This window comes from Peromyscus leucopus, chromosome 8a (genome assembly GCF_004664715.2).
Source record: "Peromyscus leucopus breed LL Stock chromosome 8a, UCI_PerLeu_2.1, whole genome shotgun sequence".
Classification (NCBI taxonomy): domain Eukaryota; kingdom Metazoa; phylum Chordata; class Mammalia; order Rodentia; family Cricetidae; genus Peromyscus; species Peromyscus leucopus.
Genome location: NC_051085.1, coordinates 34417137 through 34445084, shown reverse-complemented (window position 1 = coordinate 34445084; position 27948 = coordinate 34417137). Strand labels below are relative to the sequence as shown.

General features: G+C 40.2%; 1 protein-coding gene across 9 annotated transcripts in view; it reads left to right on the top strand.

Moving 5' to 3' along the window:
* The window catches only part of Utrn (utrophin), a 514855-nt gene that overhangs the window by 254202 nt on the left and 232705 nt on the right, over nt 1–27948 (top strand). For 7 of the 9 annotated variants that reach the window (XM_028861232.2, XM_028861242.2, XM_028861237.2 and 4 more), the window contains one exon: nt 8225–8414. In XM_028861232.2, coding sequence (XP_028717065.1) covers nt 8225–8414 — 190 coding nt within the window. Of the gene's footprint in view, nt 1–8224; nt 8415–14200; nt 15062–16395; nt 16972–27948 lie in introns of those variants that run through there. The other 2 variants (XM_028861262.2, XM_028861272.2) reach the window with 2 other exon arrangements.

Below are 27948 nucleotides of genomic sequence, written 5' to 3'. Positions count from 1 at the left end.
TTCTGCAGAGGTGAGGGGCTATTACACTTGCATATGCAATAATGTTAGTGAAGTTTAATATCAGCTTTCAATGGCGATGTTTCGTATGAATTGAAATCGACCATTCACAGTTAAAGGTCCTCGTTCCTTTATCTACAATGTCAAAAATCCCAAACAACTCTGATAACAGAAAACTGTCCTTTGATGTGAGGGTATTTATTATAGTCTTTATGTAGCTCAGTGTGGATCGTTTCCTCCTAGGAGCATAAATATTAGTATGTTTGAGTGTTTCCCCTAACCTCCCTGATGATAATCTGTAGTATAGATACAGTCATTTTCCAATGTACAAAAATTCTTAGTTTTTTTGCTTTCCTTTTTAATACCAGTTAACTAATTATTTATTGCAAATTTAGACAGTTGAAATGTGTTTGCACAAAGTTAAGTATCCCTTATTATGCTTGGGACTAGAAGTGGTTGGAACTTGGAGACATGTAGTGACAGACATAGGAGATGGCACTCCAATGACATGACATGGAATGTATTGTGTGGTAAATGTTCCTGGTAAGTTGGGGAGTGTAGCATGTACGAGGCCTTGTGCCATTCCAGCACTGTAATTAATTAACTAATAAAACTTCATATCTACCATATACATGTAACCTAAAGGGTTTTTTAGGTTTTTATAACATGTTAAGATTTTTTATATAACATGTTAAGCAGTTTAAAAAAAATGAAACAGAATTTTCCACTGTGGCATCATGTTACTAATATGTAATATATACACACACACACATATGTTACACACACACACACACACACACACATATATATTAGATTTCAGAGCATTTCAGGTGGTTAATAGTCAATTTATAGCAAATTCTGGAGTGTGGATGCCTGATTTGGGTCTGAATGGTTATTTAGCTCTATATTTAGGCTCTGAATGAATAAAATAACATTTTATGGGTATGTGTGCTTATATATACACACACATATATATGCATATACATACATATGTATAATGGTATGGAGGTATATATGCATATATATATATATATATATTTCTCTGTACTGAAGGATTATAAAGGAAATCAGTACTGTGGCTGTATGCTATGGTTTCTCAAGAGTCACTAATTAACTGTGGAATTTCTCCTTGTCCTTACTCTACAAGGTCCTGTTCTCCTCTGCCTGTTTGAAGGCATTTCCAGGATGGTACAGGGAGAGCAGAGGGCCTGGTGTGCGGTTTCTGACAGTCCTTGGTTAAAGCCTACCATATGCATCTGCCATCTGTGTGATTCCTGAGCAAGTTAGGTCATCTCACTGAGTTTCCCTTACCCTGGTTCTAAATCGGAGAACATGTCTGATGTGTAGGACTACTGTGAGATCAGAAGTAACATCTAAACGTTCTGGGTGCCTGGTCTCGGCTCCAGAAGAGGTTGCCTAGATTAGCACCATGCCGCTGTGTCTTCCTCGTAGGTGGTCACACTTTGCAGAGCTTTGTATGGCTGATGTGCAGAAAGTGGAGTCTGTAGCTGTTGGTTTGTCATTCTGAACGGTGTCTGCTGATCCTCATGATAAAGTGTTGGATTATCTGCTTTAATGAATGCATTAGCGATACACTCAGTCTTTATTAGTCGATGAAACTTCTCTAGAAATCCAATTATCTTGGTTAGTGAAATCATCATACTTGCTTAATTTATGTTGTATTCAAGTGCTTTGTGCTAAAGCACAAGTCCAACAATCCTGAGAAGAGTTGAAACTTTAAAGATGGGGAGCCATGCATAGAGTTCAAATTGATGAGCCAGAATAGCTTTATTTTCTTCTTTTCAGATGACACTGCCTTTTTCGTTAATACTCATGGACCGGATGTAGTTTACAAGGACTGATAGAAGTTTTGTGAACTCTGAAGACTGAATGCGTGGGCTGGGGCTATAGCTCAGTTGGTAGAGGGCTTGTCTAGTGTATAAAGACCTGGGTTTGATTCCCAAGTGCTGCATAAATTGGGTATGACAACCGTCGCCTGTAATCTTAGCACTCAAGAGATAGGGAGATCAGGAGTTCAAGGAACTCCTCCTTTACACAGGGAGTTTGAGGCAGCTTGGAACATCTGAGACTCGGAAATAAAAAAGATTGAATTTGTTAGATTCTGGACCACGATCGCTTTCCCAGTGTGTTTTGCTGCGTAGCTCAAAGCTTCGATTTCATTTCACTTGCTCAGTTAGTGCTTGCTTATCGCCTCTGTAAATTAAGTAAAAAGGATGCGTTCTTCTAAGCCTGGATCGTTCCTCAGTTTGGTCAATTCCTTTTAAGAGCGGTCAATGAACGATATCGTATCGGGGTCACCACTTTCGCCTGACTTTGGCCAGGCTCGACCACTGACTGAGCTCTTAAAAACGAGCAGCTGACACTCTTCTTCGGGGCAGGCAGTTCTTTCCTTCTCAGTTGTTTACCAGTACGAGATCCAGAGATTTGGGTCAGCCAGCTTCTTTTATCCTCTTGTAAGGTAACTTCTTTCCCTCATAGCCACCTTTAGATTTCAGTCTGTTTCTTTCGTTTCTGTCACTAGCCTTGGCAGTATAAAAATTACTCTCTTCTATATTTGTCTGTTCTGTTATTTAATATTCCGTGTATTGTTTTTCTGCCCTTGAGAAAACAAAGCCTTCATGAGCACTGTTTGTGGTACATGCTGGGACTGCCTCTATGGTCAGTTTGTACAGGCAGACATTTTTCTCAGGTCTGAATCAAATACATTAGAGAGCTAATGGGCAGTCTTTGTCTTTTCCTTCACTTGTTTTTTTATTCCTTTAGTGAATTAATCATTTAATTAAAGAACTGTTCATTAGCCTCTAGCCGGCCAGGCTCTATGAGAGTCCCAAAGAATCAACCTTAACTATACTTGTACCTGCGTCCAGAAAGCTTACATTCTATAAGGGAAACCATGGAGTATGGGAGAAGTTGAGGGGAAAAAAAATCCATAATTCTAGGAGGTTGTTTGGGGGTTGTAAAATAAGTCAGCAGAACAGTGTTAGAAAGGGACTTAGGAAGAGTTGGAAAACCTAAGAAAGCAAACGTCAGAAGCAGTACTTGAGCTCCTTCTGGGGGTCAAGGAAAGCTGAAGAAAGTTCCAGAATAAACAGCAGTTGTAAAAGTCATTGGGCCTGGGATGTGAGGGGAGAGGGGGCAGAGGCCAGATGTGCACTTTGTAAAGCACAGGCGTTTCAATGACATGAGTGTAACAGAAAGCTATGGGAGGGGTGAATAGGGGGCTGGCACTGTTTGTATTGATGAAAATTTAATCTCTGTAGGTCTCACTTTGAGAATAGTTCCCTGGGGTGAAAGAGTAATTGGGAAGAGCCAAAAGGAAGTGACTACTAGGTCTAGTTTAGAAATGGGGACATGGTTGGCTGTTGGGAATCCAGCCGTGGATAGCTGTAAGCTCCTCCTGTGCTTTGGATACCGCTTCGGTGGGTTAGCTATGGGGCTTGATATAGTGGGAATAATAAAAGATTGGATATTTTAACAGATATTGACCACTGAACTGGGAGACACCTTGGGTTTGGGGAGAAAAACAATATGGAGGCGAGAAAGTGCAAACAATTTGTAGGAACAATTTTAGAGAAGTGTGCTGTGAGGAGGAACAGCCAGATTGGACAGGAATAGGGAGGAATTGAAGGCATGGTAATTTTGGGCTCAAGGATTCAGTGGAGGTGAAGGCCAGATGAGGGCTTGACCTGAGGAGACTGGATACAGGGGAGCTGGCTGATTGTGCAGTATGAGCTCCAGGGTTTGATGGAAGGTGCCTTTGGAAGGCAGACTGGGGCATGTTGGGAAAGATTTGGAAGTATAATATTGGTTGATTAATGAAGACAAATGTGAGATGTGATCTAGTTTAAATACACAAGGAAGCAAATAAAGAAGATGTGGAGAGACACAGCCTCCCATGGAAATGTCTGGGTGGTCTATTTTGGTATTGGTGGCAGTAGCAGTCCCAGGGGAGGTCGCTGCTCTGGTGTGTCACCTACAACTATGCATCATGAGTTGGAGGCAGGGCCTCTTCAGCCTTTTAAGTGGTCTAGGATTAGCGTCTTAGCACACAGTCTCCTCAAATCCAATGGAATGAATTTTTAAATGTCTTGGTAAAGACCCAGTCTCTATATAGCAAGGACTGCTCACCAGAAGAGCACAGGGTATTTCAGCAATACTCACTGTTCACTTGGGTGCTTTCCCCGCACGGTGTGTGTTAGTATGTATTTCAGGAAAATGTTAATTTTGTTTTCATGGGAGTAAAATCTGAAGCAATCACTCTAAGTTTTCTACCTGCCACTCAGACTAGTGCCGCCATTTTCTACTCAGAAAGAGATAAATACATTGGAGTCTTATACCATTGTAGAGGTCACCTTTTAAAACATCAAAATTAGCCACATACAATTGTGGCTTTCCTAAAAACTCCTTTTGCATTTTTTTTTAAAAAAAACCCATGTATTTGTAAGACCATTCTCTTTGAGCAATTATAAGCAATTCACACCCTTCATTGAACAGTACATTACATTTTACAGCTTAAAATACCAAATATTGCCTAACATCTTTAAAATGACATTTTCAAAAGCCTGCTATGTAGGTGGCCATATTTTATGTTACAAAATGGCTATCGGCTTATTTTATAGACTAGCACGGCAACTTTTATTACAGATATCATGTGAAAGCTAAGAGTTCATATTTTAGAAAATCTTAGCTCCCTTTAATATAAATGATCACAAATCTGTCACCCATGGATGTCCTTACAGCTTCTATGTGAAACTATTTCTATTTCTTTGTGTCCTATAGCCAGTTATTTCTTTTGTTTGAAGCATAAAAATATTTTAGCTAAAGTCCCTCTTTTATAGACTTCAAATGTTATGTTTTCAGCCTATTTTTTTTTTTTTTTTGGTTTTATAGGTTTAAAGGTTTAGATTTAAAAAAAAAAGTCTCTGCCTTTGTCTTCTAAACAGAAATTTCCTCAAGTTAAAAACTGTATTCCAGTCATAGTCTACTCCTTCCTCCTTCCTCTATACCCACGCATCTGTTTCTCAGGATGTCCTCTACCTCTTTCTGGGCTTATTTGAGACTCAGGTAAGAGTTGGTACGAAGACCTGAGCTTGATTACCCAGAACCTATGTTTGAAAAAAGTAAAAATAGCCAGACATGCTAGTGTGTACCTGTAATCCCAGGGCCGGGAGGCAGAGATAGGCAGATCCCAGGGGCTCAGTCGCCAGCCCTGTAGCCTACATGGGAAGTCCTCGGCCTCTGAGAGACTGTGGGAAAAAAAGATGGCATTTCGGGAATGACATCAGAGTTTGTCCTTTAGCTTCTGCACACACATGTGCATCTGTGCACACACACATATGTGCCCTGGGAGCTGGGGGATCGGTGCCCCCCAGCCTCTTTGCTCATGGATCCACCAGTGACATTTCCTGTACAGAGAGAGACTCTCTAATGAAGTGGAATTTGTAGCTAGCACGGGGCGACAATGGAGGAACCCCTGCCTCAGCTTCTATCATCGTAGCAATGGGGGGCACAGGTTGGAAAGGGCTCCTGGGGTGTCTGCAATGGTTCTCTCACTCATCTAGCCTGAGCTCTTCCTTTTAAGGATAGCACAAATAAATCAAAGGTTTTAAATGATTCACCCCAAGCCACATCCCTGGTTAAAAAAGAGGAGGAAGCAAAATTAGGCCCTTTTCTTCTCAGGGTAGCCTACAAGGGGTCTTAAAGGTAATTTATTAGCTTGCCTGGTTAAGTGTATGTGTATAGCCATGCACTCTCTTCTCTCTGATTCCCCTTCTCATGATCAAAGAGCACCTGGTATTTCCTGGTGTTGGGAGTCTTATTTCTTTGGTTCTAGAATTTTCCTTCTTCATGATATGTAAAGTCTTATGTAGTCTATAACCTACAGTCTTCAGGGAAAATGGTGTTTATGAACAAATCTCAAAGGCATATTATGGCTAGATTGGCAGCTTATAAATGTCATAATTCTGCAGAAAGGACTCTGAGGAATGTGGAACTGTGGAAAACTATTTCTGCCTATAGTTTGTAGAGTAAGTGGGCAGATAAGAAATCTCTATATATTATGAAAGTGTAGTGTGAGACTAGATCAGAATCTAAGGACCTTTCTAGAACACACATGGTTATTTTTTATATAAAGTGGCTCACTGACTTTTTAAAAGCCCAGAGTGAGGGAATATAACTAAGAAGGAATAGTCTAGAAGACACAGACTCTAAACTTTAAAAGACAGGTGTGTGACTTTGTTAATGGAGATGGTGGGAAGCACACTATAATGTGGATATGAAATTTTTACATGGTTGTACCATCAATAATATTTTAGAAGGAACTGAAACATGTTCCATGAACATAAAGAGAATACAAGAGAAAAGTAGAGGATAAAGTTGGGAAAAGAAATTGCTGATAAATTATAATTTTTTTCTCAGGAAAATTACAAGTAAGATAATTTGGGTTCATTTTCTAGACGGATGTGACTAGAGGAATTTTAGGGAGTGAATGCTGGTGTGATTATGTTATCCCAGAGTGTCACATGAATGGATTCACTGGAGTGCTTTTTTGTTTGTTTGTTTTTTGTTTTTGTTTTTTAAATCTGGCTTCTTTTACTTAGCAGAGTGAATGTGAGAGCTTGCCCCTGTCATTGAACATACTTTGTCTCGGTGTCTGAGTCATATTCCATTGCATGCATGGACCGTATTTTACTCTTCAGTTCCTGTTTGGGTTGTTTGTGGTCCTGAGCGGGGGGCGTCATTTGCTTTCACTCTCTTTTAGTTTATCTGATTTAGAGGTTTCCCACAAGTGGGAACTCACAATACATGTCTTTCAGTATGTGGATTCCTTCTCTTTGCCTAATGGTTTTGTGGTACATGAGTGGTGGACTATTTATTAGGACTTTTTTTTTTTTTGATTCTACGATTGAGTAATTGTTCATGTATTACCATATAATATTCCATTGATTAGTTCTTCCTTCATGTGATGAGCCATGGTGTTGTTTCTATATTCTGAATAATAATGTTCTAAACATTGGTGTATGAGACTTTGTATGGACATGCAGTTCCAATTTTCTTGGGTCTAAATAAATAGGACTAAAATTGTTGGTGCCCAGTTTTTAAAATTAAGATTTATTTTAAATTGTACATATATGTGCGTGCGTGCATGCGTGCGTGCGTGCGTGTGTGTGTGTGTGTGTGTGTGTGTGTGTGTGTGTGTGTGAGTGTGTGTGTGATCTGTGTGCCTGCCTGCATAGAGGCCAGAATAGGAATTGTGTTGTATCCCCTGGAGCTGGAGGTCCAGGCAGTTGTGGACTTGTTACTTGCTGGGGCCCAAACTCCCATCCTCATGATTGTGCATGAGGCACTCCTAATCATGGATCCATCCATCTTTCCAGCCCAGTACTCATTTTAAGAATGACTTGTCTATGTCCCACAAGGAAGCGTTGAGGTATATAATGTTAAATGTTGACTATGCAGGTGTGTATCTTTTCCAATTCAAATAACTTCCAGTGCTCCAGTTTTGATGTAGAACTAATGACACATTCATAGAGGCTTATTTGTCCAGTGTCTTCTAAATATTATTAAATATTAAATTAATAATCTTTAAACATTATTATGGTATTAAAGATGTTAAATCAAATATTATTAAATCAACTTGTGTTTACTTGGATTATTAGCAAGTGCCAAACGTTATTATTTTCTTTGTAGTGTTGGGGATTGGGCGCAGGGCCTTCTGAATGGTAGGCAATTGCTTTATCATTGAGCTGCACACATTAGCCCTTACATTATTTGTTTTTAAATCTTAAATTTTTTTTGATTTTGCTCCTTCCCATTCATTTGGTGATATATGAATATGTGTTGTTATTGCCTTTTGATTGAAATCTCTTTTATGGCAGCCCATGGATACTGGCATAAATCTGTGATGTACAAATAAATCTGTTAATGTACAAATATGATATGTAAAACACAGGCACAATTATTTGATGGTGTGGCTGTAGTTTTGTTAATATTTCTATGTTTCTGTATTGGTATCTCGCAAATCACTTTAAATTTCTTTAACGTTTATTTTAGACCAACAGATGAAGAAATCACACAGTCACATTTGGTGGCTTAAAGGGTGGCAGTTCCTCTGAGGCTAGTTATGTTAATTTTGTCTTAGGTACACATGATGTAGGATGTCACCGTGTAAGTCACAGAACTGTGTCTGTCATATTGTTTCTTTCAGCATCGCTGACAGACAGAGTGCCTTGGAGGCCGAACTGCGGACAGTGCAGACTTCTCGTAAAGACTTGGAGAACTTGGTCAAGTGGCTTCAGGAAGCAGAAACCACAGTGAATGTGCTGGCCGATGCCTCTCAGCGGGAAAATGCTCTTCAGGACAGCGTCCTGGCCAGGCAGCTCAGACAGCAGATGCTGGTAAGTGTGTGGGAAGCCATGGGCAGCAATCTCCTACTGAACCTTGTGTGGCCACCTGTACATTGCTTACTGTTCCAGGGTGAGGTTGTCCACTCATTCAGTTATGGAATACATGCTGTCCTGTGAATAACTGATTTCTTAGATATGATCTACAGAATACTTTTATACTTAATATTAGGGTATATTAAGTATAAATTTTATATACCCTAATATTAAGTATAAAATTTATACTTAGTTTTAGGGTAAAGATCCACCTTTATGCATTACTTTATACAAGTAATGATTGTGTATTTACAGGTACTCAAGGTTGCTTGGTTTTCTGTCATTTTAAGCCCTTGTACCATTAGTGTTATTGAATATCAAATTATAAGGGTATTTCCCCTTCATATGAATGGAGAATTCTTATATTATTATTATAATACTATAAATATATATGTTTATTTTATTTATAATACACTTATTATAAATACTTGTTATAGAAACTTCTCATCTCTGTGACTCATTTAGAGCCAAAGCTCTTAGGCTCAAAGGCATTATATATATTTTTTTTTTCTTTAGAACCATGATTCCATACATAGTCTGAGGTTCAAATCTCATTCTAAGAAATGTGATAATATTAAAACTCTTCTTTAAAACAAATTTGTGTGAAATTTTATGAAACATGCCAAAATTTCTCTTCCAATTCCAAGAACCGGCACTTCTGTGCTCTTGAGTTGCCCTTCTCTTATTTTGGTATGTGGATCTTCCTCTTCTTCTCAATCATAGGTAAACCTTCTCAACTACAACTCAATTCACAAGTTACTTCAGTGGGGGTGTCTCCTGTGTGCCCCAGCTGTATAGCTCCTTCCTTCTCTGTGCTGAGAATTGTTTGCAAACACATGGATTCATCATGTGAGCTACTGTTTCCTGATATTCCAGTGAGCATGCATTCTACTGCCACTTGATGCCTCTTTTTACCTACCCTGGTTGGTCACACAGTTCTTCGATGATGAGGATGCTATTCTTGTTCACACAGTGTTCCAGGAGTAGATCCTGAGCAAATATGCTTCACTCTGACTTCTACAGTTGAATCCATTCTCAGGGATATTATTCTCTTGAAACATCTAAAAGACCCTGTTGTAAAATGTCATCAGCTATGTGGGTCTGGATTAAAAGTCCAGAGACTTTCTTGGAACCATTATTCTTAAAATTGGAGTTGTTGTGGGACTCCTAACAGTGGATGTGGGGTTGTCTCTAACTCTTTTGCCTGCTCTTGGAACGTTCGCCCTCCTCTGCTGGGTTGCCCCATCCATCCTTGATACGAGGGTCTGTGCCTAGTCTTATTGTAACTTGTTATGCCATGTTCTGTTGATATCCCTGGGAAGCCTGCTCTTTTCTAAAGGGAAATGGTAGAGGAGTGGATCTGGGGACAAGGGGAGGTGGTGGGGGCATTGGAAGGAGGGGGAACTGCAGTTGGAATATAATATATGAGAAAAGAATAAAATATTTTCTAAGTTAGGAATAATTGTCATTCAACATGTTAAAACGTGAGTGCTGTAAGCTGCACTGCCCCACCCCATACACATGAAACAAAACAAAGCAAAACAAAACCTCACACAAAATGAGTTTGAAAAACCTCTCTTAAAGCAAACCTGTTTAGAATGGGCTTATATATAACTCGCCCTTATGTGTGAAGACTCCTATTGTTTCATAGTGAGATGAAGAAGAGTCAGAGAGGCTGGGAAAAGTGGCTTTGTGGGCAAGGCATTTGCCACACAGGCATGAAGACCTGAGTTTGGATCCCTTTACTCATGTAAAGAGCCTAGTGTGGTGGTAGTCTGATGGTCTTGTGGTGTGTCTCTAGCCCAAGCTGTGGGTAAAAGGGTGGAGACACTTGATCCCAGGGGATTAGTGGCCAACAGATCTACCACAAACTATGGACTCCAGCTTGAGTGAGAGGTCATGTTTCCAAAAATGCAGAGTGATTGAGGAAGACATTTGATGTCAACCTGTCACCTCACACGTTCACGGATGGCCAAGTACAGCCGCATAGACACATGCACACAAAGGTACCCCCCTCCAACACAAATAAAGTTTAAAAAGAAAGGAAAAGCAAAGAGCAAGGAAATCGTCTGTTTGCTTATTGCTTATTCATTGCACACAACTTTTGTCACTGGGTGATGAGTGTGACCATGAAAGCATCAAAGTTAAATGTGCTCTTTTGTCTCACCCTCGGGATTCTCAGAATCTGACCATTAATGTGAATTGCTAAACTATTTTGAGTTCATCTGGATTTTAGGAATCTATAGCCAGCGTTCAGTGTGGGTAAATGGTGGATTATGTTGCCTACTTTATGATTTAGGCAACTATAAGTTTGAGCTGCGCATGTTCGCAGATATTTAATTTATGTAATGGTGTTAATTTCAATGCTATTTGGATGATGCACTCCAGTAAGCAACAACTTCCAGTGAGGAAAGAAGGCACCGAATGCACCCTGCTAATGACTTCGACCAGCAGAACCCAGACCCGTTGCAGAGTCTAATGATGTTTTTCTCACACGTTTTCTCTTAGGATATATTCTTACCATAGCGCCAGCTCCTCTCAATATTTAATGAATATTCAAGCTATGGGAGAAATAAATTTAAATAGAAATGCTAGGAATCTTTTAAATAAAAATAACTAAGCTGAAGCGCCCTTGTCTTATGGCAAACGGTGACAAGCCGAGAAGCTGCTGGCTAAAATATGAGAAGATAACGTGTACGGTAATTGCTTCTCAGAAATAATTTAATGTTGCTAAAATAGTCTGTTTGGGTTCATGTGAAGGAGGGCCTTTGCTAACAGCTGAGTCAGATACCTGTGTATCTGAAGATAAATGTGCATTTATTTGTCTTCAGGATGTCTCACCTTATGGTAATTTACATGATTTTCACTTTTGCTCCTATACTGGATGCTCAGCTCTCCCTCTGTTTTACTTTAAAAAAAAAATGCATGACTTCGTTTTTGGCACCTTACAGGTGCATGTTTGTTAGAGACTTAGTGCCTCTGACTGAGCATTTCTGAGATAAAGGAATTTTACTTTCCCCATGGGCTTGTATATTATTCTTATTTGTGTGAGTGATGTCAAATGGAAACTTATTCAGAAATGGAAAGGTGTTTGAAGAAACCAGAGAAGACATGAAATTATGAAGTAAATTTGCTGAAGTTGAGCGACTGGTAGTGGTGAGCCACCTGAGATTTCTGTGAAAGGTGTGGTGATGACTTCAGTGTATTTGTGTTACATGATCAGGGGATGGATGGATGGGGCTATCCTGTTATTTATCTATGATCTATCTATCGATCTATCGATCTATCTATCTATCTATCCATCCTGAGATGACATGTTCACTGTTTATATTTGATTCATGTCTTGTGCCAACCAGATGTTAAACCACAGAGGTATTCCATGGAGATATAATATACAAACCATGTTCAGTTTAAAGATGATCCTGGATATATTTTAATAAAGAAGGGCTTGGGAGCATAATAGCAGATGAAGACTTTCTGGGCCTGTGATTTTCAGCATGCCATTTCTGTTAAGGACAAGTGATCATTTGGATTCTTATGTTTTGGATTTTCTCCTCATCAGAGGTTTTTTTTTTTTTTTTTTTTTTTAGCAAGAGAAAACTTAATCTTGGGGACTTGAAGGAAAGAGAAGCTTGAGAGCTGACCAGTACATGGAGGGCCTTATGCACCTGGCTATGTAGTTTGTGTTTAATCTGCTGGTGATGGGAGATGCCATAAAGGGGATTAACCCAGAGAGTGAATTGGTAAAGTCTTGACTTACAGGAATCTAGCTGATGGCGTTATTAGAAATGGATTCGTACTTCATGACAGAGACAACAGGGAGCCTGCTAAGATACGCAGGTAGCTGTGCATGCCAAAAGTGATAGTCACTAGAAATATAGCACTGTCGTGAGTCTAAGGCCTTGGCTGGGAGGAAGTGAAGACAAGATTGTGTGTGGTGGTCCAGTTTGAGGTTCGGAATGTAGAAGAAGGTGTCAGAGCAAGAGTCCAAACTCGTTTGGAGGGTGAAGGGGGAATGGCAGGTTCTCTTTTGATTAAACCACAGTGAGATGTGTATGTAACATCCAGGGGAAGGTGCTGAATTTGGCTATTTATTTTTCAAGGAGATGCTGTTGTTGGTTTAAAAACCAGTTTATTAATTGGCACATTCACCTTCATTTTCATAGCCACAGTCTAGGACAATCTTTTTTTTTTAGTTACATTTTTAACTGAAGCTCTGAATTTTAGCAGTATCAGTTCAAATTGAGACACTTTTTTGGATAAACGCCAGCATCCCTGTGGCTTTTATGGAGTGCGTACGAGAATGGGCTGGGTTTGCTCTGAAAGACTTTGTGGTTTAGAATCTTTGTATTGTCCTGCCCTGTGCTTGCTGCTAGCCTGGTTTTGCTCTTTCATCTTGTAGAAGAAGGCTTCCCACATCGTCCAGCTCCTCCCTTGTACCCAACAATGTGCTTGTGGGGCAAACACCTGTTTCACCTGCTGGCTCTGGGACAGGAATTATGCAAGTGAAGCATCCTTAATAAAGCAATCTGAAACCAAGACACTCTAAAATCCATAAATTGTTGAATGCTAACATGATGCCTCCCAGGGAAGAATTCCACACCATGATGTTTTGTTCCATGCACAGATTCCTTAATAATGTTAAAGAAATAAGGTATGTGTGAAACACAATTGACTGTTGTGTGTAGGCTTGGATCCTACCTTTGGAATTCTCATTGTGTTTATGCAAATATTTTATTCCATAATGCAAAAAACCAGAAGTCCCAGATACTCCTGGTCCCAAGCATTTCAGGTGAAACATGCTCATCTTGTAACTTCATATTTTTATAGCAAATCTCCTTATGAAGAGTCACACATAATGCACTGTTTATTTACATTCTATAATTCAATTCTTTGGTATACTCAGAGATGCGTAGCCATAGCTACTGTCGATGTAGAGCATATAACACCTTAGAAATCCACTTTTCCCTTTAGGATCAGTCCCTGTTCTCAACCCTGCAGTCTCTTGACCCTGACTCATCACTAATCTGTTTCTTCCTATTTGCCTAAGAATTTAACATTTTAAATTATGATAATGGACTGTTTTTGGCTTTGGCAGCCTCACCAGAAGGAGGCAGTATAGATCCTCGACAAGGAGCTGATGGAAAATATCCACATGCTGAAGCCCGCTGAAGACTTCCTGATGAACCAGCCCTGTTAGACCCAGTCTAAGAGTTTAAATCACACTAGCATGAGAGATGAGGAGACGGGGAAGGAAGGGAAGCAAAGATGTCCGTGAAATGCCACTTTTCTGTTACAGGATCCTAACATTAGGGAGCGTTGAATGGGAAATGTTCCCTGGGTGATTACAGTAGCCAGGACCTTGATAATGAGAAACATATGGCGCTTCTACCTAGTTGTGCCCTTTTACCCAGCCACTTAATCATCCTGGGATACTCTGGTCCTCTAAGACACTTACCCAAACTGGTATCATGTGAAATGTGTCTCAAACATGATGCACATGCACACATACATAAGTTTAAACCCCCCCCCCCCCCCCAAAATCTGCACTGGCCCTTCATATGGCATTATACAATTGTCATCTTGGATTTCCTATTCATGAATATAACATCTTCATGACAAAATGAGATCATGAGTGAGAGGGAGATGGAGGAGTTGGTTGTGCTCTGTAGTCAATTGCAGGCTTCTTTTTTTTTTTTTATTAACTTGGGTGTTTACTTAGAAGGGTCCTGTTTGATTTCTAGCATGGTTTGCTCCTCTGCAGGGACCTGGAAGCCCACCTTTCTGCTCTGCCTTGGGGATTTAGGCAAACCTGTGTGCCTCCGTAAATATGTTCGGTTTTGTTTTAGATGATGCTGTGGCCAGACTGACTCAAGGTGATTTATTAGCACAGAGGATGTGGGCTTCGGTCCTCCAAGACAGATCCCTCTGTGCTCCTCAGTATTTCTACGCATCCCACAAGCACAGCCTGAGCTGCGTTCTGCCGGGAGTGCTAGCATCCCTCGGTAGATCGCCAGGCTCACTGCCACTGGTCTCCTCATGGGAAGCAGCTATCAGGCATGCACCGAGGCAGTGGCAGGGGCACTGTTCACTCTCTGTCCCCAGGGGAAGTCGGCTTTGTATCTTCAGCTTTAGCGTTTCACTTAATATCCTCTTGGCTCCGGAGCGCTCTCCTTCCTTGCCGCCGGCAGCGCTTGGCTGCCCTGCAACTTCCTTCTTTTCTAGCCACGCCAGGCTGAGCAGGTCCTGGCTGTGAGCATCTGCTGGGGGCTGTCTGGGTGGCGTTCGTCAGTGTTTTTGTCAAACCAAGAAGTTGACGGAATCCCAGCCTCCTTTTCTCTAGAACCTTAACTCCCCCTCCCTGTATCTTTCAAATGCATTTCTGGAAAGGAGCATGCTCAGAGAATTGGCAAATCATTGCCCAGTGACCGGGAGGAAATGATCGCTGCTCTTCATTTATAATGCAAATTCTGAGGAGTCTTCAGAAGTGTGGTAAACTTAAAATGATGGCCGTGGTGAGAACGTCTCTGCAGAAAGTTGTGGTTTTGTTACATCGTTTACAAAGGATGGCTGTTTCCTCTCCGCGCTACCAGAAGCTGTGTAAGGTAACTGATTGGAAATAGGGAGTTGGGTGTCTAACAAATCCACTGTTGCCTGGTTAGGAAATACTCCTCTTTCAGGGTCTTATGAAGGAAAGGAGAAACCCCCTTTCCTAGTAACTGATGGCAAAAGCTGTTAAGAGGAATCGCTACCTTAAAATTTAATTAAGCCTTGGAAACAAGTACTGTTTCAGTACATGTTTATTTTACCATTCACAACCTTGTCTTCTGAGATGGGCTGTTTGGAGAAAATATGACAAACTATTTTCGTTAAGACCTGTTACCTCTGGGGTACTTGGCAATATCTTAATATTTAGTGACACATTAATCCAATGCTAAACTCCAGCAAAATCAGAGAGCTTGAAATGATCTTTCAACAGATTGCTTAACGCGTTCATCTTTTCATAGCTGATTTTTTTTCCCTATTAAGAAAAGTAATGTCCATTTTAAAAGCAAGATTAGCCCCATCATAAACATTTCTTATGTTCCTGGAGTCTCTGCATGTTGTTATTAAAGTTGAAGAACTCCGTTTTCTGCGGACAGGTGGGTTAAGTAGTGTTTTAGGTTGTGACTTGTTTGACAGTTATACATTTTGAATACAGTGTCAGTCATTCTAAACACAAGCTGCCCAGCTAGCTCCTGTATTGCTTTGGATTAGTATTTGTTATTGCCTGTGGTTTTATACTATTCAGGGTTCCTACTGTCTTGTTACTTTTTAAAAAAATGAGATGATAGGATGTAAAGGAAGATTATAATAGAAGTCAATTTTTATATCATTACAGTAACATGCTTTCTCCCTGTAAAATTCTTAGTATGCATCTAAAGGAGGAATCTCACTGTTCTTTAAAAGACCATCTGATCTGTAATTGGAAAGCCTGCCCCTTAGGATGATGTTTTTCTGATGATATAAAATTTGATGTGTCTGATCTCCTAGACTCTGCCTATATGGCAATGGATGGGGGCTGGGAAGCTGTATTCTGTTTATTTGAATTTATCACATTGTTTTGTGTTACAGTTAAATTTAATGTATCCCCTCTCAGAAACTGACTTTTTAAAAATATAATTTTAGGAAATAGATTGAGGGAGTGAGCCATGCTTTGAAGAAATATTTAGTGGTTTTTTCATTTGTATTATTTAAAACTTGGTCCAACTTATTAATTCAGCTGTAAAAGTACACAACTAACTGTTGGATATGTTGTGATTTATTTCACCTACTTCAAAGAATCTTTATGTTTTAGTAACACATTCACATTTTCTACAGAAATCCGGTTTTGATATTAGAGAAGAAAAACCCATTGACTAATGTGTATTATTTTATTTTTAACTAGCAGTATAGATATATGAATCATTAATACATGTTACTTCTTTAAAAAGCTAACAGTATACATGTATGAAGCGTTAAAAAAAAAAAGCTGGGTCATTTTTCTCATCTATTTCCATGACTACTTTCATCAAAGCAGAGGAGTGTTTGAGTCATATGGCCACGGGATGAGTTTAGTTCTATGCACAAAGCAAAATTCAGGTGCTGGAGAAAGCTCTTGACCGGTTTCATGACAAGACCCTAAATAAACACATGTCAAGTTACTGAAGTCCTGGGAAGTTGCTCGCAACAGGCGTGCGTATTCTTTGGGAAGATTTATTGAGATTTATGATTTCCCAAAGATGCCTTAGAATTTAAATATTCAGCAAGAGTGTTACTTTCTGGAAATCTGAAGTTGTCTTATTTGCAATTGAAATTTATCTTTCATATATTCCCTTTGCATATGTGAAATCAGCTACTGCTCAGATGCTGCAGGGGGAGACACACAGTTCCAGTCCTTTCCAGTAGGTGTCAATGTAAGGCAGTGATATATGAGATCTGGGGCACTCCAGACAGGGAAGTGGCATGATGGTGATTACCATGAATAAATGAACAGGTATATTTTATTTGTCTTATTATATTTGGAAAGGGGATCCTAATTCATAGCATTATGAATATGTTTTAGTTACAGAATTAAATGTCAATTGCCCTTGTCAATTAATGACATGGAATCTGTGTCGACTGAATGTGCTCAGTTGTGTGTTGATTCATCTCTGGTGCTGTTGTGCTTGGACTTTCAGGAGCTGTGCTGTTTATACACTTTACGACACTGTATTCTCTTCTAAACAGCGAAGGTTGTGGTGGCTATTCTCCCCTACATCTCTACATTCTCTAAATTTAGTGTTTTGAGAAAGGAAACGTTAAACCCTTCAATGTTTTGCCATAAAAATACAGAGAGAATCTATTTTAAGTACACTTAAAGACTTAAAAAAAAAAGAGAGAGAGAGACAAATATTGCATTGCCCAAGGGAAAAAGACTATTTTGAATTCATCTTGGCATTTTGAAATTGGGCGTCTGAATATTTGTACCCTTTCTCCTTTGCATCTTTCTTCTGCCTGTTGGATGGAGTATCTGTCCTTTGTGAAACTTCCCCTCAGAGGCACTTTATTCATTTATTTGCTCGTTTTCATACTTTGCTCGAGTGTCAGAAGATAATGTAAGTGTAAAACAAGTGGAAATTTGTGCACAGTGTTCTCATTTTGTGTTTTTTATTTTTTCTCGGTCTGTTTTAAAGAGGGGAAGTGATAGGAATGAGGGGAACTTGAGAAAACTGTAGCACTGAATTACCTGCCCCCCCCCGCCACCCCCTCCCCGGCAACCCAGTTATACATGCAGTTGCATTTTTTTTTTTTTAAATCTCTAAAACATTTCTTTCTGGTTATACAACACCTAAAATGTGGGAAGGAAACTGAAACATAACGGCCGCCGACTGGAGATATAATTAGCAGCATTGAAAATTGTTCCTGATGACCTAAAGCCACCCCACATTGGATGCTAATTTTTCCTGATTTGGCTTAGATCATAGCTTCTTTAAAGTATTAATGGCTCCAAAGTTTCATTTTTCCTCTGTTAGAATTCAGAGGAAGCAAAAGCTGGATGTAAGTGACTTTTAAGACTGATACTGACTTTGTTTTCATTTTGCTGTTATTATCATTAAATCCTTGGATGGAAAGCTGATTGAGGTTATGTTGAGTCAGAAAGGAATTTTACAAGCCTTTTACCCCCGTAGTGCCACTTTTAATGCTATATTTAATAATTGACATGGTAAAAAGTAGATTCTTATAAAATAGGTTAGCATATGAGTCATTATAGAAAACTGAAAAAATAATTAGTATTATGAATTGAGTTCTTCATGACTTAAGCATTTAAATTTTTTTTATTTAGTTTTATAAGTTTCATGCTGTCAGCATATGTATGCAAACCAGTTTAGCTAAAATAATTTTGTCCCCAAACATTTTTGTCATGTGTCCTATCAGTTAAAATATTTTAAGCATCCAGCTGTATATTATTAATTCAAAATTGTGCACATATGCCATGGTAAGAATCATAGAGCGTTGATTTGTTCTCGTGTTCAATATTGTCTTCTTACCACCCACACTGATTGCCGCCTCCTTTCTATGTGTTATCCACCCACCATTTGGGGTTTACTAGTAGGGTAAAATGATGGCTTGGAAAATCAGGGTTGATGTGTGAAGTTTAAGCAATATTAGTTTCTCCTCCCCCCACTTCTGTATATGTTCATGTGTGTGAACCACGCAGACCCTTGTGGGTTCCTGTGCAAAGGGTAACTATAAGTCCAAAGACATCTCAGTCTCGCAGTTTTTGAAATGACCTTTAAGTTCACATGCTGTCTGTCATCTGTATGGCAGTGTGAGGTGCGTTTAAGGTTGAGTGTGTGTGTTTTTTAAAAACATGCCAAATGCGGTGGTACATTTAAAAATAAGCTTTACAGGTTTTACTCTCAAACATTCCTCCACCCACTCTTCAGGTGGGATGCATTACTCTCTTTGGATAACTAAATACTGAAGCCCTTCTGGGCATTGAAGGTAGACTTGAGCACCACCTGAATGTTAAAAGTATTTAAAGACCAACTATCAGGCTCCTCTGTTTTCTCTCAATAACCAAACCGTACACATATTTCTTGAGCCACAGAAAATGGATGCCCTAACCTGGGTCCTCTTGATCATTAAGAAGAATTGTCCCTTCTTGGTTTCATGAGAAGCCAATGTGTTGGATAGTTCAGAAGACGTATGAAGGTTGAGATGCCATGGAGGAAAATGGCCTGTGCAGAAGGATTCACATTGATTCTCCCTTTGTACTGACATTCTTTGCTGAGTCTCATCAGAGTTGTATGAACTCTCAGGTGGAGTACTTCCTTAACTCTGTCTTCTGCGGTCCCTCCCGAGGCAGAGATTACTGATGAGGCTCAAAACAGAGGACCTTCATTGCTGCCTGTTTTTAATACAGCTTCCCAAAGGAGCAACAACTTACATGGTCCCTAGCCTTTCTTTTTACCGTAATTCCTCAAGTCAATGTGGACATCAAAATTATTTTTTAATTATCTAATTAAGCCCTAACATGTTGTTAATCAGAAAACTCATGTTACCAATGACTTTGCTTATGATCTAATATAATGCTTTTATATGATTAGAAAATAATAGCACTCACAAAATTACACATTAAATGGTTCTTTAAGAACTGAAATATTATTTGGAACTTCAGAGGAGTGATGCTTTTACATTCAGGAGTAAACACCAAGTCCTTCTTCGAAGAGAGCTGGCATAGTGCTTTGGATATGGGAAAGATTTTCCAAATGTTATTTCATCATTGTGACTAAAAGATTGATGACTGTGTTTTCTTTGGGGTGTAATTTATTAAGTATCAAATGGAAATTTCCAGCCTGGATGTATGGATTTGAGAGCTGCAGACATTAACTGTTTCCTTTTACCTCTTGGCTGAGCCCTGCTGCTATTTCTCAGCGTGGCTGGTTGTTTATATTTAGCTCTCGAAATTAAGCAATTAGCAGAGTTCTCTCTGCAGAGATATAAGAATATAGAAAATGTCATGCCACGGTAGCTTTCTCACTTGCACAGAGTTTATTCATTCTTGGGCAAGGTAAATGAGTCCAGATAATTGAAATTGGAAAGGATGTGAAGTGTGGCAGAGGGTTGCTTTTCATTTTTCTTTTTCTAGTTTGTTCAGTTCTGTGGAGTTCTAGAAGATTGATTTGTAACAAAACTCACTTACAGAAGCAGGCGATGCTTTTTGATGCTTAATAAATAATTGGCTGATGTGACAGCATAGCGTGATAAAGCCTGGACAAAAGTCTGGAAGAATGTAAGGTGAATCAGTAGTCAGGTCAGGCCCCGTGATACAGCTCCTGTAATCTCAGCTAACTGGGAAGCTGAGGCTGGAGGATTGCAAGTTCAAGGCTTGTATGGGGGTAGAAAGTGAGTTGAAGGTCAGGTTGTGTGACATAGTGAGACTCCGTCTCTCAATGCAGTGTTAAAACAGGAAGGCTGTGTGTATCACTCAAGTAGAGCCTTTGCTTAGTGTATATAAGACCGTAGGGTCAATCCCTGGGAGTTGTTGGGAGATGCTGGTTTTCACTGTGGGCACCTCCTCCTCCTCCTCCTCCTCCTCCACTGCTGCTGCTCCACTGCTCCTCCTCCACTGCTCCTCCACTGCGCCTCCTCCAGCTCCTCCTCCCTCTTCTCCTCCTAATGCATGCTTGTGCCTATTTATTGTAGAGCCTGGTAGACAACCTTGGGTACCATCCTCAGATGTTGCCATCTCTTTTGGATCTTCATTGGCCTGGACCTCACCAATCTGTCTAGACTGGCTGGCCAGTGAGCTCCAGAGATGGACTCTCCAGTTTTGCCTTCCCTAGCGCTAGGACTACAAAGACAGCACACACACACACACACCACATGCCATGCGATTTCTGAGATTCAGTCTGGAGTCAAACCCTAGGTCCAGTGAGCCACCCTCTTAGCCCACATTTATGGTGTCTGTATTTTTCCTATTGTGAGAGGATTAGGAAAAGAACTGTGGACAGAAAAACAAAACAAACAGCATCAGCAAAGCAACACCCCCAGACCACATGAGAAAATGTCTAATAAATACTAATAAGATGCTTAATTTATAGTGTTTTAAAGGTTCCATATGTTTTCTAAGACAGCATTAATGTATCTTTATATATTATCTATCTATCTATCTATCTATCTATCTATCTATCTATCTATCTATCTATCTATCTGGAAAAGAAAGTTGTCGTTAGTTCCATTTAACATCTGGGGCAAAAAGCTCATGTAACTTCATGGTAAAGAAACAGGGCAGGAGAAGCTTGCCCAGTATGTGACCCAACTGATACTGTTGACGAGTTTTTTGATTCCAGATTCAGTGTTTCTCTGCATTTCATTTCAGGTAGTTACTGCAGTTATCCTGAGCCATAAGGAATAGCACAGTTTAAAAGTAAAGAAAGAGATGCTAGCTTAACTCTTCTAGTTATTATTGCCTTGTCTTTTCACAGAACGAGGAAGGAAACACACCTCCCAGCAATGATTTTCTGCTGACAGTTTGGGGGATGCCTTGGTGCTTGTTTTCATCTAGAAGTTAAAAAAGAATGAACTACATTATTTTTGAAACTATTTTAACATCTAATTTTGGCTATATGAGACCAAAGAACTTTTTTGTTTCTAGTTTCTATATGCTTTTGTCTAATGGATTCATTTCTCAGCTTTGTACAAAGGATGGATTGGCTCATTTTAATGCAAATTGATCTAGTTGGTTCTGGTTTTTGATTCATAATTTAGTTTGGTTTGAGTCGCAGTACCACAAGTATTGAATTATGTATTCACCGAGCCCAATTCTCCATACCCAAATGTAGTTTTTTATCATCATATTTAAGGCACATAATAGCTCCTTTAAAAGATAAATGGAAAGAAGTCAGCTGTGGTGCACCTTTTTTAGTGAGGCATTTCCTCTATTTGGAAAGTCATGTATTCAGTGATTCTCATGTACCAAATACATATGCTCAATGTAAAGTGAAGTGATGAATTGGCTCTGTAAATCCCAGAAATCCACATCAGTTGTTCTTAAGAAATTTTAGATATTCTCTTTTCAAATTATTTTTTTAAATTTAATTTAATTTTATTATTTTAAAGTATGTGTCATCTATATGCATCTTCCTGTGGTGATGTGCCCATGAGTGTAGGTGCCCTTAGAAGCCAGAGGTTTGGATCCCCTTAGAGCTGGAGCTACCGGCAGTTGTGAGCTGTGAACATGGGTTCTAGGAATCAAACTGTCCTGAAAGAGCATTAGGTAATCTTAACCACTGAGCTAACTCTCCACCTGTTTGTTTTTTGAGGCCTTCTTGGGATAGGTAGCCCAACGTGACCTCAAGCTCAACATCTCCCTGCCTTGGCTTCTAGAGCACTAGGATTATAGTCCTATACTACCACAGCTAGTTCTTTTAATAATGAATAGTAGTCACTATATATACTTTTGAAGAGTCAGTTCGTCAAAGTGTTCATACTAGTCTAGAATAAGACTGCGCATTCACATAATCTGGCCTGGTCATTTACTGCTTTACATTACCCTGATTAAGCCATTGACTGGATCTGCATCTCAGTTCTCTTTTCAGAAAATGAGAGTAGAATTCATTTCTCTGATTACCACTGAGATCTTGAATCCTTACACAGGCTAGGTATTCATGGACCAAGGGAGATGACCCAGAGAGTATGTCCACAACCACATGTGTCTGTGTGTGGTGGTATTGTTGTCCTGGTTGTTTCTAACACTAAGAGAACCCCCAATTCCTAGTAAGGAAGTCCACTTCATAATGGTGTAGGGAATGTCCCTAAAAGATTCATGCCTTGTGGACTCTGACTTTCTGAGATGAAGTGTGGGCATCCTAGGCAAGGCTACTGTAGGGGGAAGTTTCTTGGTCCCGCCTAGCCCCAAGGTCCAGACAAATCTTTCCCACCTGAGTTCTCACGGCTGCTTGTAAAATAATCACTCAGAGGCTTATATTAATTACAAACCATATGGCCTGTGGCTCAGGCTTCTTGCTAGCTAGTTTTTTCATCTTAAATTAACCCATTTTTATTATTCTATGTGTTGCCACATGGCCGTAGTATTACCGGTCTGCTGGCATCTTGTTGCTCCTTGAGGGGTGGGCTCCAGTCTCTTCCCTACTCCACCCTTCTTGCTCTGTGTCTTTGCTTGGATTTCCTACCTGCCTCTAAGCTGCCTTGCCATAGGCCAAATGAGCTTATTTATTAGCCAGTGAGAGCAACATATAGTCACAGCATACAGAAAGACGTGCCACAGCAGGCTACCATACACCAGTGTTCTGGAGTGTGGGCATCCTGGGCAAGGCTACCACACACCAATATTCTATAGTGTGGACATCCTAGGCAGGGCTACCATATACCAGTGTTCTGGAGTGTGAGCATCCCAGGCAAGGCTACCATCCACCAGTGTTCTGGAGTGTGAGCATCCTAGGCAGGGCTACCATATACCAGTGTTCTGGAGTCTGGGAATTCTAGTCAAGGCTAATATACACCAGTGTTCTGGAGTCTGGGCCATCTTAGGCAAGGTTACCCTACACCACTGTATAGAGAAGGAGGAAAGAGTGTTTAAGGGGTGGTGGTATTTTCTGTTTACAGCTCTGTTTGGGGAAGTCCAGGCCATTCCTTCATTTACCAATGGGCTTCAGGTGAGAGTCTTGTAGGTATGCATTCCCCTGTTTTGAGGATCCCTCTGGATTTCCAGTCTTCATGGTGCCTGTAATCTTTGAAGCCCACAATATAACTATATGATACTGATTTAGACTATTAAGAAGCTCTGTTCTATTTTAACCAAATCCAGGAAAGAAGTCTCTTGCCCTGTTATCATTGTAGAACATAGCATGTTTACTAATAGAGGAGAATGGAAATAACAATTTTCAAAATACGTTTCTCAGTATTTTTAAGAACAAACACATTTTGATATCATGAGTTTTGACTAAACACTTGGGTTTAATTTTCTTGGCAAAAGTCTATCATTAATGTTAGCCTGCCTTTTTAATTAATTTGTTAATTAGTTAATTAATTTTGAGGCAGAATCTCATCTCAGATAGCCTAGGCATGCCCAGAGCTCAGGCTGACCTGGAACTCACTGTGTAGCCCAGGCTGGCCAGGGACTCACTTCTTAGCCTGGGCTGGCATCATTCCTGGAATAATCCTGCCAGTTTTGCCTCCAAAGAGCTGGCTTTACAGGCATGTGCCACCATGCCTGGCTTGTTATTGGTAGGCTTTTGGCAAATGCTCTTATTAACTGTTTAATGTATTTTATAAGATGAGAAATTCTATTTATAAAAGGGTAAACTTTACAAAAGTTAGAGGAAGAGAAGAAAGGAACTTGTTTAGATTGAGAACATTTTCTGTATGTATTTTGGTTCAGAATCTATAAGGATCATGCTGCCTGTGCTCCTCTCCAGTGCAAGCTGAAGGGACAGGCATCTCCAAGACTTGGTTTGATATGCAAGCAAGGCAGGTATACTTGTTTTTGCTAGTGAACTTCCTCCTTGTATTTACAGCTTTCCTCTTAGTCTTTATATGTTATGAATGCCTTCTCCTGTGTGTCAATAAATATTTCTTACATTGTGATTTTAAATGGCATAAATAAAATTCTATTGAATGGCTTCAGTTTGCCATAATTTACCCAAGCCCTCAAATGTGGTGTGATGCATGTTGGTTGCCAGCATACTCATGATAAATTACTGTCTGGTGAACATGCTCCTGAGTCACTGAATTTATCCTGATTATTTTCAGAATACCTCTGCAGAATGTAACAGCTGCACTAAAAGTGAAAAACCTTTAAAGGCTTTTATATATCAAGTCAAATTTCCATCTTGTAAGGTGGTACTTGTTTACATGCTGTGGCGGTTTGAAGGAAAATGGCCCCCAAAGGTACTATTAGGAGGTGTGGCCTTGTTGGAGGAAGTGTGGCGGGGTGGGTTTTGAGGTTCTCTTTTGCTCAAGCTTTCCTCAGTATGACACACAGCCCACTTCCTGTTGCCTGCAAGGTGTGGGACCCTCAGCTACTTCTCCAGCCCCACATCTGCCTGCATATCACCGCGTCCTACCATGATGATAATGGACTAAACCTCTGAACTGTAAGCCACCACCCCAGTTAAATGTTTTCCTTTATAAGAGTTGCCATGGTTATGGTGTCTCTTCACAGCAGTAGAAACCCTAACTAAGACACATGATCACTCCCAGCTAGAATACTGAATTTTTAGCATGGTCATCGACATTAGTAAGTATCAATTAAAAATGTTTTAAAGACCAAATATTCTGGCCCAGAATGGAATGCTAAGAACCCAAACACTACAGGACCTAAATGGGATGCAATGGAGAGAGTGTGATAAACCTAAAAACAACAAATTCTTACTGGAATGACAGAAGCATTTAGAGAAAAGGAAACACCTAATATGGATCTTGAGGAATAGGTAGAATTTTAGTGAAGCAGAGGATTCTGGGAATAGGTAATGGAACAAGCAATTACATTGAACATAAAAGTATGCTGATTGCATCCAGGGGGATTGACACAAATTTTCACCAGAGTTCATTCACTAAAATATTTATTATAATAATATTAAACTGTCTTTTGATTTCCAGCTGTGTGCTTGACTCCCCAAAGCCACTGAAATTTAATCCATTTTGAAAATGCTTGTGAATATTAGAGATATTCAAGCATGAATAACATTTCTGAAAAGGAGTTATTAGGTTTTGGGGTGTGTGTGTGTGTGTGTGTGTGTGTGTGTGTGTCTGTCTGTCTGTCTGTCTCTGTGTGTGTATTTGTCTCTCTGTGTGTATTTGTTCATGTGATCTTATATGTTTAGGTGCATGTACATAGGTGTGCTTGTATGTGTGTAGCTAGAGGCTCATAACAGATTTCTTATTTCTTATCATCTTTTTAAAATGACCTTTTTATATGAGGACAATTTGTTCTTTTACAACTTCATGCATTTACACACTGTATTCTGCTCACCTCGCTTTCTTCCCTCTATTCTTTTTTTTTTTTTAAGTAAATTTATTTTACAACATCATTCAGTTCAACATAATAGCCACAGATTCCCCTGTTCTCCCACTCTCGCCCCCCCTTCCCCCTCCCCCCACCCCACGCCCCATTCCCACCTCCTCCAGATCAAGGTCTCCCCGGAGGACCGGGGTCGACCTGGTAGTCTCAGTACAGCCAGGTCCAGTCCCCCCCTCCAGACCGAGCCAAGTGTCCCTGCATAGGTCCCAGGATTCAAACAGCTAACTCATGCAACAAGCCCAGGACCCGGCACCAACACACGGCTGCCTCCCAAACAGATCAAGCCAAATGACTGTCTCACCCGTTCAGGGGGCCTGATCCAGTTGGGGGCCCCTCAACCTTTGGTTCATAGATCCTGTGCTTCCATTCATTTGGTTATTTGTCCCTGTGCTTTATCCAACCCTGGCTTCAACAATTCTCGCTCATATAAACCCTCTTCTTTCTCACTAATTAGACTCCCAGTGCTCCACCAGGGGCCCAGCTGTGGATGTCTGCATCCAGATTCCTCAGACCTTCCTTGGATGGGGTTTATGGCACAACTATCAGGGTGTCTGGTCATCCCATCACCGGAGTAGGTCAGTTCCTGCCATCTCTCGACCATTGCCAGCAGTCTTTTGTGGGGGTATCTTTGTGGATCTCCGTGGGCCTCCCTAGCTCTCTGCTTCCTCCCCTTCTCATGTGGTCTTCATTTACCATGGTCTCTTATTCATTGTTCTCCCTCTCTTTTCTTGATCCAGCTAGGATCTCCCACTCTCTTTCCCTCGACCGTCGCTCTTCATTGTTCCCACTCATGACCAGGCTGTTCATGTAGATCTCATCCATTTCTCCGTGCCTTTTTTGGGGTCCCGTTTTCCAGGTAGCCTCACTGGTGATGTGAGTAGCAGTCCAGTCATCCTTGTTCCACATCTAGCATCTTCCTATGAGTGAGTACATACCATATTTGTCTTTCTGAGTCTGGGTCACCTCACTCAGGATGATTTTTTCTAGATCGATCCATTTGTCTGCAAACCGTATGGTATCATTGTTTTTCTCTGCTGAGTAGTATTCCATTGTGTGTATGTGCCACAATTTATTTATCCATTCTTCAGTTGAAGGGCATCTAGGTTGTTTCCAGGATTTGGCTATTACAAACAATGCTGATATGAACATAGCTGAGCAAGTGCTCTTGTGGTATGATTGAGCATTTCTTGGGTATATGCCCAAAAGTGGTATAGCTGGATCTTGGGGGAGATTGATTCCCAATTTTCTAAGAAAGCGCCATATTGATTTCCAAAGTGGTTGTACAAGCTTGCATTCCCACCAGCAGTGGAGGAGAGTTCCTCTAGTTCCACAACCTCTCCAGCATAAAGTGTCTTCAGTGTTTTTGATCTTAGCCATTCTGACAGGCGTAAGGTGGTATCTCAGAGTTGTTTTGATTTGCATTTCCCTGATGATTAGGGATGTTGAGCAATTCCTTAAATGTCTTTCAGCCATTTGGGTTTCCTCTGTTGAGAATTCTCTGTTTAATTCTAAAGCCCATTTCTCAATTGGACTGTTGGTCGTTTTGATGTCTAATTTCTTGAGTTCCTTATATATTCTGGATATCAGTCCTCTGTCACCTGTGGGGTTGGTGAAGATCTTTTCCCATTCTGTAGGCTGTCGCTTTGCCTTGTTGACTGTATCCTTTGCTCTACAAAAGCTTCTCAGTTTCAGGAGGTCCCATTGATTGATTGATTGTCTCAGTGTCTGCGCTACTGGTGTTATATTTAGGAAGTGATCTCCTATGCCAATGCGTTCAAGATTACTTCCTACTTTCTCTTCTAGCAGGTTTAGAGTAGCTGGATTTATGTTGAGGTCTTTGATCCACTTGGACTTAAGTTTTGTGCACGGTGACAGATATGGATCTATTTGCAGCCTTCTACACGTTGATATCCAGTTATGCCAGCACCATTTGTTGAAGATGCT